The sequence below is a fragment of the Lampetra planeri genome, chromosome 8 (genome assembly GCF_965212315.1).
Source record: "Lampetra planeri chromosome 8, kcLamPlan1.2.h2, whole genome shotgun sequence".
NCBI classification, from domain to species: Eukaryota; Metazoa; Chordata; class Hyperoartia; order Petromyzontiformes; family Petromyzontidae; genus Lampetra; species Lampetra planeri.
Genome location: NC_136114.1, coordinates 15,371,812 through 15,383,441, shown reverse-complemented (window position 1 = coordinate 15,383,441; position 11,630 = coordinate 15,371,812). Strand labels below are relative to the sequence as shown.

The 11,630-nt window shown below is 57.7% G+C and overlaps 1 protein-coding gene across 1 annotated transcript in view; it reads right to left on the bottom strand.

Annotated features, from left to right (window-relative positions):
* The window catches only part of LOC144720466 (E3 ubiquitin-protein ligase TRIM33-like), a 46,572-nt gene continuing 34,942 nt past the window's right edge, over positions 1-11,630 (bottom strand). Inside the window, exons 13-20 of the mRNA XM_078597268.1 lie at positions 9,782-9,920; positions 8,810-8,873; positions 7,038-7,281; positions 4,951-5,423; positions 4,411-4,504; positions 3,220-3,294; positions 2,226-2,426; positions 1-754 (exon numbers count right to left, since the gene is read on the bottom strand). Of these exons, the coding sequence (XP_078453394.1) occupies positions 236-754; positions 2,226-2,426; positions 3,220-3,294; positions 4,411-4,504; positions 4,951-5,423; positions 7,038-7,281; positions 8,810-8,873; positions 9,782-9,920 (1,809 nt within the window). The 3' untranslated portion in view covers positions 1-235. The remainder of the gene's footprint in view (positions 755-2,225; positions 2,427-3,219; positions 3,295-4,410; positions 4,505-4,950; positions 5,424-7,037; positions 7,282-8,809; positions 8,874-9,781; positions 9,921-11,630) is intronic.

Here is an 11,630-nt window from a genome sequence, read left to right as displayed (position 1 = left end):
CCCCCCCCCCCTACATTCACGCCGTGCAGCTCCCGCAACGCTCGGCAGCACTCGCTTTGGCACTTGGTTTTTCCCAAAATAGTCGCGCGTCCAAAAACTGGGTCTCGACGGGACGAGCGCAGGGTTCGGCGACGCGCACGGCCACTCGCACTTCTCGAGACGATCGTCAACCGCGGCCGCGAGATGGTTTCCCGCCGGGGTTCGTTGGGTCATGTCGCTCGGCGGCTGACAGCCGCTAGGGGCTCGGTTCGGCAGGATCCAGCCTGGCGCGCTTGGATTTCGGTTCGCCGCATTCGGCGTCGCTGTCCCCGCCCCCGTCGCCGCCCGCGGACGTCGAGACGTCCTCGGCGGCCTCCGCCGTCTCCACCTCCACTTCGGCGTCCTCAACCACGTCGGCTCCGGCGCCCTCAACCACGTCGGCTCCGGCGCCGGCGTCCGCATCCAGCGCGCCGCCCACGTCCGCGCTGCCGGCGCCCACGTCGGCGCACGCGCCTCCGCCGTCCGCGCGCGCGTCCGCCGTGCCGCTCGTCCCGGCGTCTTCGCTCGTCCCGGCGCTCGGGTCCCCGCACGCCTCTGCCGTGTCCACGGTCGCGAGCCCGTCCGGACACACGCCGGCAGCGTCCGCCACCTCCGCTGCTGCGGCGTCCACGTCGGCGTCCTCGGCCAAGTCTGCGCCGCACGTGCCGTGCGTCTCGCTCGGCCCCGGGAACAGCTCCCCAAGCCGGTCCGTGACGTGAGCCTCCAGCGCGCGGTGCTGTGGGTAAGCGAGGACATCCTTATTAGCCACGAGAAATCCACTGCCGGATGAAGGCCCGTCTCCAAGCTGTCACCATCTCGCACGGTCTGGCGCCCACATAGAAGCGAATTTCATCGCTCCATCTCTTCGCGGTGGTCGTCATCTCGGGCGAGTTTCATCCTCCCGCCATCATGTAACCTCCGCAAGCCCATTAACTTTTCTTGACAACCTGCGTAGGTTCTCTAATCCACGTGTTCCATTTCTTTCTGTCTGTGCAATCCCATGCAAGCGCGTCTCCATGCGCCTATGCGCACTTTTGAGTTTACGTTTCCCAAAGTCTTTAACCTACAAATGTTTTCAAATGCACGTGTTCCTCTTTCTGTTGCTGAACGTGCCCGTTACACAGTCTTAAGTTAACGACCACGACTTAAAGCAGCGGCAGTCGCACGGGGAGACCGACGCCAGGGGGCGCTGTTCCCTGTGGATGCGACAGACAGTTGGGACAAGTGCTGTGAACAAGCACCTACAAAGGCAGGCACGACACACCCGGCCACCTTTGTCTCCCGAGTGGCGATGTTTATACACTGCACCAGGTACTCGCTTGAGGCTGGGTCTACCTCGGGGAGGCCCAGCACCGGTCACGACCTCTTGAGCCTCCCGGCCACCTCCCACCGGCGAACGTTTTGGTGCCAAGGCAACGATCCCACGACTCTCAAAGCCAGATTAGCTGCTGTGTCACGGCCTGTGACCCGTGGCCTCAAATCACTACCCCCCCCCCCCTTTGACAGTGGAGCTCACTCGCTGGCATAAAAGAGACTGACGCTGAGAGAACACAAAAGCAGAGGCGCCACCCCCTGGGTGAATGAGCCGCTGCTCTTCAGAGACGCGGTCTCGCCGACGCGTCTGCCGTGTCAGCGGAAACTATCAGGGGCTCGGCGCTCTTTGTATGGCGAAGGCAACGACGTGGAGTCGATGGCGCGTTTCCTAGGACCGAGACGCTCTCCACATAACCGCGCAGAAATCTCCCTCCAGCAGTCCATGCCGTCGTCTCCCTGCCCAAGGATCAAGGGACCTTCCTTTTTCCCTCTGCCTATGATGACTCACTGCCTGTCTTTCTTTCTCTATAAAATAAATGTTTCTCTCCAGCATTCTGAGTTGCGCTCACATTCAGGCACTATTAAAATGAACATTGCATTGTATTGTGAGCACCAGCAAACACCAGCACCGGCAGATGTTGAGAGGCTGGGTTGGGGACATCGTGAGTAAACGAGCTACGTTGGCCTGGATGTGCACGGCACCGGTTACCCAGCGGCACTGGTTACCGAGCGATGGTGGCTGAGATGAGGGTATCCCTCGGTTAACGAGCCGTACGGTCTACGTGCGAGTCAACGAGCGCAGCGCGCCAGCGTGGCCGTGCGGCGCCGCGGAGCAGGAGGGGGCCGGGCGCACGTGAGGCTCGCGAGGCGGCGCTAGCGAGGCGAACACTCACGTCCCGGTGTGAGCGCAGGCCCGAGCGCAGCGCCGACACAAACTCCTCGGGGCTGCCGTACGGCTCCGCGGAGTCGGGCTGGAGTCGCAGCCTCACCGCGTCCAGCCAGCCCGGCAACGGAGCGTCGCCACCGTCGCCACCGTCGCCACCGCCGCCTCCGTCGCTACCAGCTTCCGTGCCATTCATTTGCTTTTCAGCTTCCTGCGGGGGGGAGGGGGGGGGGGCGATTGTCAGTGTGTTATCGTGGTATTTTCTTCATTTGAAAACATATTATTCATTCATTAACATGCTTTGGAGAAACCCGTCCTGAAAAAAATGTACGAAATGATGTACTGCTGGATGAAGGTGACGAGGGTTGTTTAACCCATACTTCACCAAGCTGCGCGGTGCAGATTGGGGGGAAGGGGGAGGGGAGCTGCTGGGAAAGATGGATAAATGATCAAAGCGGCCCGATTGTGGCGATTCACAGTGACAGGAGCACCTCCCGGTATGGGTTCCTCACGCTGGATTTTCTTCCTGTTTAAAATGTACCACCCCCTGTCCGTCTACTGCTGGGAGAAGGCTGCCCTGTCAGTCCTGGGGCTAGGTTGATCATACGTCACGACCATGGGTCGCTCTCACGTCGTGTCTGAAAGGGCTTATTTAATCTCCTGGTCAAATAAAGGAGACTCGCAGACTGAGTGACCACGGGTTGGTGAAAGCGAGCGCAGGACCAGTTCACTGATGTTAGTTAGCTGTGGCCAGGAATCGAACTCGGGTCACTAATTTCAAAGGGGAGTGCCGCGAACCTATGCACCACTGCTCCAGCCCACGCTGCAGCAGTTGTGTTGTCTATCTAGAAGCACCCAGTGGTTTACGTGACTCTTTCTGGTGGCTACATCGGTGGACTGAACAGCTGTGACGCTGGCGTGGGCCCTGTGGTGGGCGACGCTGGCGAGCCGGCCGGGTTGCCTGGTGAGGGTCGTTAGCGATCGGTCTCCGCGGGTGAACTCACCGAGACGCCGGTGCGCGGAGCGCTGGGCTCGCTGGTGATGCGGCACAGCACTGACAGCAGCAGCACCTCGCAGCGCTACGCACCACGCGGAGGGGTGATTAGCACCGCACACACGCACAGACACACACTGCGCACAGACAAAGATCCCCCGTACAGCCTTAACAGACTGTTGGGGCAAGTGCTGTCAGCGAGCACCTATGAAGGCCAGAACGGCACATGAGATGGTGGGTGGCCAGCACCACGCCCGACCACCTTTATTTCCCTAGTGCTGATGTTCATCACGGTTGGCTACGTGCAGCGACATTTCACTCCACTATTGTTATATTATTACTCTGCTCGTTTACCCAGGAAAGCCTCACCGACTCTCAAGGCTATTTTCAGGCGAGTCCTGCCACGTTTTCGCAGTAGGGGGGCGATGTTGCTGCTGTGTGTGATCGAGTAATTTGCAGAGTAATCTCTCAGCATACTCTTTGGTTCTTTCGGTAAAGTCACGTATCATCATCATTAGGTGATGATTGCTTGTGTTGCAATCGAAACGTCGTGATTTAATTTATTTTATACCTACGTGACTTTGCCGAAAGAACCAAAGAGTGTGGATCCCTGCAGTCACGAAAACTTCACATCTAGATTAATCTCTCAGCGTTGCGATGCTTTCTCCGATACCAGTCACACAGTGTTGTTGTTTTTAGCGATGGGAGTAGAGTGGAGAACCCGGAGCAAACCCATGCAAAACAGGGGAGAGAGAACATTTAGACTCCACGCACAGAGAGGCACCCGAGTCGGGAATCAAACCCAGGCCCCTTCTTGCTGAGGCGCGAGAGTCGCCGCTAGTTGGGGTACCGCTGTGGCGAGATGTTAACTACCTCGCCTGGTAGACAGGAGGTCATGGGTTCATGGGTTTGACCCTGACCCGGATTCCTGTATATTTGAAGTTTGCATGTTCTCCCCGTGGTCGCGTGGATTTATGTCCGGCTCTTCCGGTTTTTTCCCCTACATTTAGAATTAACGTGTGTATTTGGCTGCTATAAATTTACACACAGTACGCCACTTTATTAAGCTACCATTTGTGGCCAGATCGCTTCTGAAAAAGAGCTACCTGGTAAAGTAAAAAAAGTTGAACAATAGTTTTAAAAATAGTTGTGGGGCTCGTTTGAGAAGGTGAGGAAGTTAGAGGGCGGCTCGGCCACTCACCCTCCGCTCGCCGGCTGTCACACCATCCCGCGCCGTCTCCGCCGCATCTTCCTCGCAGTCCGGGCCGCGGCACAGGCCACAGCGCCAGTCCCCGCTGGACACAGGGACAACATCGGACGTCATGGTGCGCGAATCGCCAACGATCCTCCGCTTCCGGCCGTGTGTATGTTTTTTGTTACCCTCACAATGCTGCTTCAGCTGGGAACAGTGTTTGTTGATTTAGCAGAAAAACAGCTGAAATGCACAAACACATCTGGGCTGCAGAGTGCCAACGGACAGAAACACTTACCAACCACACTCACGGGCTGCAGCGGGCTGCCGACACGAAAAAATATCACGCATATTTCAACAGCAGATGTCTGCACATGGTGTCCAAGCGTGTGTGCGGGTGTCGGTGTGAGATTACATGCATGTTGAAAACTAATTTCTTTAGAACTGCTTCTTGTGTTTAGTTTTTTTCCTTCCCCCGTACCACCGATTAGCACGTTCGGCTACATCCGAGGGTGCGCGTGCGACTGTGCCTGCCACTCCATGCCGTACCCAGGATGCTCGGAGAGGACGGGCACGTGACAGGTCAGGTGATACCGCCCCCCGCACTCCGCGCAGGCCAGCACGGGGGCATCCGCACCGCACACGGCGCAGTCGCCCTCGGCACCCTCGGCCATCTGCTCCGGCGCCGGCTCCTGCGCCGCATCGTCCCCGCCGCCGCTACCGGCGGCGCCGTCGCTCCCCGCGCCCTCGTCTCCTCTCCGCAACGCCGAACTGCTGTCCGCGCCGCTGGCACCCCGGCCGGTGCCCTCGGCGCCGCGGTGTCCGGGCAGGCCGGTGGTGGAGTCGGGCTGGCTGTGTCGGCGAGGGGAGTGGCCGTGCCCGGCGCCGCAGTGCGGCGTGGAGCTCGCCGCGTAGTCGGCGCCGTCGAGCCGCTCCTCCTTGATGCGCACGGCGTGGATGGGCAGCGACTCGCAGCTCGGGTTGGACAGCGGCGGGGTGAGGATGCTGTCGGGGCTGCTCAGCTGTGCACGCACACACGGCGCGCACGGGGGCGCATTTCAGATGTGTACGTAAATACAACCTGCGCGGCTATTTTAAATAAGCCAAACAGGTTTTTATTTCAATAAAAGCAATATTTACTTATGTCCTCTCTCTTATAACCGCCAGACGACGTACAATGGTCCAATAAAAAAAAGGAAGGAAAATGTATTTTGAGAGATTCCTGAGCAGCAGCACCTCATGAGCAGGGCTTAACGTCTCACTGTACGAATTTCCGGGTTGCTGCTCGACTGGAGCAGGTCGTGGTCACGCTACCTGTCACACGACCTACGTGCCCGAAATATCTTTCCAGGTCAGCGAGCCGGACGGAGCTGAGATGACTCCGTGCTAGTGAGAGACATGCCGACCGTTTCCCTTGACACTGCCCCGGGTTCACGCATATTCGCTCAACAGCCAACGGCACAGCGAGCGGATCGCAAGCGCAGGCTTGCGAGGTCACATCCTGGTTGGGGGTTGTCTCTGCCCATGGTTGGGGTTCGACAAAATGATTATCACTTCGTGGGGGAAGTCAACTGCAGTTGTCCTAAGGATAGAATCACCCCCTTCATAGTAGCGTGGAATTTCCGCTACTTGCGGCTCAGGGCTATAAACAGGGAATGAGCACCAATGCCACAATGCTCATTCTGAGCAGAAAATCGCACCGACGTTTCTGAGATGTGGGTAACGTCGCCCAATTATCCCAGGACAGCCCCACCGAGTCTCAAGGCACTGTACAGAAACAGTGGGAATATTTATTTGAAAGCGTCAATCACATGCAGAGGATAACAGGTCTTGATCGAGGGCTTTTCATGAAGATCCAAAGACTTAAATAGAGACTAAAATTTACGAGTAACAGATCCACCATTCACATAGATCCAAAATGTATTGCATCAAGAACCCTCATCCAACACAACGTGGATTCATAAAGAGGGAGCTGCGTAGTGGATCGCCACTTGACATTCAGCCCAGAGGTCGCCGCCACGATTCGATCTCCCCGAGCGGCCATTGGGAAAAATGCTCCAAGCTTGATTCCTAATTCACCCCCCCCCCGCCTCTGTCCACCCAGCAAGCATGAGGGAGTTTACCGCAGCAGTTAGCCTTTGAATGGCATGTCCGATTAGCACGGTTATCATGGTTGGCTACGTACGGTGCGAAAGACGTTCAACACACATACATAGATGTCCACCACATGTGCACACTTATACTATAGGCAGAACAAGGCAATCGGTAGGGCTCGAGCCTGGACTTGAACGGAAGCGAGGAAATCGACGGCACGTGTTGGGCGGCCTTCGCCACACACACTGTACGCACCGCCGCCACTCTCCCCGGCAAGCACCGCCGGCATGGACGAGGCAGCGTGGCACCACCTCCACCGCCCCGTCCTCATTAACGGTGCCGTTGGCCACGACCGTGCAAAGGCGTCCTCTATTTACACCGCCCCCTCCCCACAACCGTTAGTCTCGTGCGTGCACGAGCGAGCGTTTAAATCCTGGGGGACGGAAGCCGCGAGCCAAGCGAGACCGCTGCCTCCAGGGGGGCTCCCCGTCATTCGCCGTCGGCGCCGGCGGCCGCGGTTTCCGCACGCTCCGCGTTCTCACCACGCAACAGGCGCTCCCGGCGGCGCCGCCCCCGCCGAGCGCCGCCTCCTGCTTCACGCTCACGCTGTTGGCGGACGCGGGGGGCGCAGCGGTCGCGGGAGTCGCCGATGCCAACGCGTGGTGGTGGTGGTGGTGCTGCTGCTGCTGCTGCCCCCCGCACGCCGAGCCCCTCTCGGCGAGCGCCGTGCCGGGCTCGTGCTTGATTCGCTCGAGGCGCACGTATGGGACTTTGGGGGACGCGGAGCTGTGGGGTGCAGGCACGCGCACACACACACGCGCACGCACACACACATGCACGCACACACACACGCGCACAATGCCCACGCGCGCACACGGGACGGCCGCGACGTCAACGATGCACCGGTTCGTACGTCAGTTCAAATAAATTGTCATGCACGTGCGCTTGTAAAAATCGTCAACAGCAGCCATGATCAATCCACTGCTGGATGAAGGCCTCTCCAAGCTACCACCCCTATCAGGATCTTGCGATGCAAGAGGCACTGACGATTTATGCGAATTAAAGGATCAGAGAGGTGGTGAAGCAGTGGTCAGTGCACTACGGTGTGAACCAAGTGACCTCAGATTTCTGGCCATGGCTAACATCAATGGTGAAAAATATCTGAACCGATCCCAGATAACTCCACCCCTTCACCAACCCACACTTGGTTTTTCATCACCATTTCAGAGCAGCATCTTCTTCAGCCAAAATGCTACATTAGCATGTAATAATACTAATAATTTATAGCCCTACATCAATCCACTGATGGATAAAGGTCTCTCCACGCCACGTGGGCCATGGGGGTTGTTTTGACCATACTTCACCCTGCTGGTCCATGCGGGTCGGTGAAGGGGTGAAGGGTACCCACGAACCGGTTCAGATTTCGCCCGCCACTGGCGTTAGCCGCGGCCAGGGTTCAAACTCGGGTCACCGGCGGGTTTGAAGCGCGGCGCGCCGACCCAGCGCGTGCCACCACTCCACCGCACACACAACGCAATTTAAAATCAACTCATCCGTCACAGCAAGTCTAACACCGCCCCCCCCCCCCCCCCCAATTTAAATGAATGGTGCCGCTCGACCGCGGGGGCGAATGAAAAGGGACGAGCGTCTCCGGCCCCGACCTGGGCGAGCGTGGTGGTGGTGGTGGTGGGAGGAAGAGCCCCCCCACTGATTGATGAACCCCATGTGCCGTTTGCGGCGGGGGTGGGGGGCTCAGCTCCCGGATCGTGGCAGCCAAAATAAATACGTTGGGGTCGCGGTGTTTAATCACACGGAGGGGGGACTCTCTACACCACCCCCCAGCAGCTGGTTCTCATCGGCAATACACACACACACACAGCCCCTTTGCTAACCGAGTTCGACTCCCAGCCACGGCTGACATTGGTGACGAGTGACGCCGTTAATCAGTCCTGGGGCTTCTCCAACCCGCACTGACCGGCGTGAAGTATGGTCAAACAATCCCACCGACAAGGCACGACGCGGTGAGGCCTTAATCCAGCAGCAGATTGACAAACAGATCCACGTGATTATTATTATTATCCCTATTATCATTATAAATCCCCATTCATTGTATTGCAGAACCTGTAAAGGTGCAAAATGGGGTGCTCCACTCTTGAAGAATCACTCGTGGGTGACAAGCCTGAGCAATTGCACGCGAAGGCAATCGCTCAGACGCAAAATCTCGACGGATCGTTTATTACTCGCGGAGAAGAGGATGGAGGGGGGGGAGGGGCAGGCGTGGGATAGCAGGGCGGGGGCAGCGTGGGGCAGTCACCTGCCGTGGCTGCCAGTGCTGGAGGCACTGGAAGGCCTGATGGGCGTCTGGCTCGCCACCGTCACTGGGAGGGCGGTAGAGGGGGGGGGGGCGAACACACGCACATGGACACGGACGCGGCAGCAGAAGGGTTATTCCTGCAGCGGCTCATTATGCGTTTAGTTTGTTGTCCTCCCCCCCGCACCGTCGCCTAGCATGGTTGGCTACGTTTGTTGCGAAAGAACTTCAACATGCATGCATACAACATGCGCTGGTGTGGTGGTTACGGTGGGTGTGTGTATGCGTGTGACGAGGGTGGTGCTGGCTACCCACCCCCTCGTGTGCCAGCCTTTATAGGTGCTCGTTAACAGCACTTGCCCCAACAGTTTGTTCAGGCTATACGGGGGATCTTTGTGCTGGACAAGCAAGCGAAGGTGCGCCGCTTGATGCATTACGTCAAGTCGTGCGCGTGAGAACCGAGTCGTTTATTCACAGCTCACCGAGTGGCCACACAGTGGTTGGCGTACGGCGCTGCAAACGCGGCGAGATGAGTTCGATTCTCAGCCATAGCTAACATCAGTGGGCAAGTGCTATTTGAACCGGTGCTTGGGCCTCGACAAGGTCGACTCAGCCTTAAATTAATGGCTGGTGCAGCATGCGTGCACACATGTGTTTGTCCGTGCGCCTGGAAGCGCACGATATTGCGTGCGTGCGTCTTCACGCCAGTGGGTGGCACAGCGGGGAGCGCAGGCGGTGCATCTGTTGATCATCTCAGCCAGTTAACCCGTAACACCTGGGTGTGTACCCGTGATATCCTGCCAGCGAGACCTTCCGCACTTTACGTGACAGCCTCAAAATGCATTGAGCCTTGCACAAGTCCTGCTGTTATGTCGCCCCGCCATTTAGCAGTGAGTGGCGGCTGTTGATGTTGCTGTTGCTGCTACTGCTGCTGTGGTTGTTGCTGCTGCTGCTGCCGCGGTGCACGCCACGTACCGGGCGAGTGCATGGCGGACCCCGGGGAGATGGAGAATGCGGGGGAGGTGAGGCGGGGCGCGGGGCTGGGCACACCGTCCGCTAGGGCCCCGTTGGCGTGAACCGCCGCCAGCTTCAGCACCGATGACACGTCCTCAAACTGCACGAGACGCGGGAGCGGCACGCACGCACGCAGGCACGCGAACACATGCGCGCGCACAAACACGCACACACAGATGCACGCAAGCACACACGCACACCGCCGTCACGCGCTCGCTAACGCACCCGACCGGACTGCTGTCCCTGCACGTGATACTCAGTCATACAGAAATGATAAAATAATTCCTATGAAATTGCTTTGATTTGTTTTGTCAATTATAATATAACCGAGCTGTGGGTATCAATTTCCATTCGGGAAAACTTAACAGCGAGCAGTGCACCACCGCGTTGCCAGCCAATGGCCCTGGAGGCTGACGTTTTACAACTCACTGTGAGGCCACTTCAACAGTCCTCTTCTTCCACACCAGGGGGTGGTGCTGCTGTACGTGTGGGCTCCAGCAGCTTCACAATGCCGCGGTATAACGCAGCACAGCGCTGCACCGGTCCTCGCATATATAGCAGAAGAACTCCGTTTTTGTGTCTCTGCCAGTAAGCCAAACAGCCGACGGGCATTCCAGAGCAACACTGTCCAGCAGCGTCTGTTTGGGCACCAGGGCTGCGCAGTGAGGATGTCGTGGGTGATCAAGTTTGACTAAAACTAAAAAGGAGACCAAATTCTGCACAGGTTTCCACTTCATGGGTTTCATCAGCAGTGTCATGTATGTACACGTAGAGGCAGAGAACAGAGTTCTGCTTGTATATGCTGTTACCCAAATGAATTTTGTGAAACAGAAATCCCGGGAGGCAAAAACCGATATTTTTTGTTTCGCAGGAACACGTCGGACGACCAATTAAATGTGCGCCCCGTCGCTGCACCGCGAGCCGATTGCCGCGGTGAAACTGAAGCACTGCCGGCACGCATCGACCTCGGCGGCCCGGGTGGCTGCGGCGGCGCGGTCGGCTCGCACCGTCGATCGCGCGAGCAGGGCCTCGTGCGGCATGGCAGCACGAGGCCCCGATTAGCGTCTCCTCCGCTCGCCCGATTAACATCCGCACGCAGCTGCTCCCCAGCTGCCGGTATGAGGAATCCGCGGGTGAAGACAAATGGTGCGTGGGGCGCGTTTTTACGCGACTGCCAGGTGCCACCGCCGAGCGGGGCAGTCCTGTTTAGTAAACAAACGGAGCACCCCAAACCAATAATTTTTGGAGGCGGCAAAGCATTACGTCGGTTACGATTTGTTTACAATTTATTTTACGTTCATGAAAGATACCAAGAGATCGCTGTGTGACATGCAACGGCCATCAACACGTGTCGGGAAGGTGAGGGCAGAGGAGAGTCAACTCCCTCCTTTACCCCGCGACCCCCTCCCCCTCCTCTGGGTGCCTGCATTGAGGCGAGCGAGGTTGGCACGGCACCGCCGCAGCAGCAGCCTGGCTCTACGAGGCCTCGTCAAACGGAGACACGGGAGGCCCGGCACCAGATAGTATTTAGAGCCCATATAATCTAGAGGGCCGGATCAGCATACTCTTTGTCATTAAAACTCCCCCCCCCGCGGTAGTTTAACTCCACAGCCAGATTGAATCACTCTTCTCGAGTCCGGTACTACCGATACAGACATAAGGCAATTGGAACAAGGTTGCAAGAATCCTTGACCAGATACCCTAACCCTGGATAGTATTCTGACCCCCAAATGGGAGTAATTTTTCCACGAGGGCATGGGGAGTCGTTCTGATGTCATCGAAGATTTACCCCAGGGTTGAAGCAATGAGC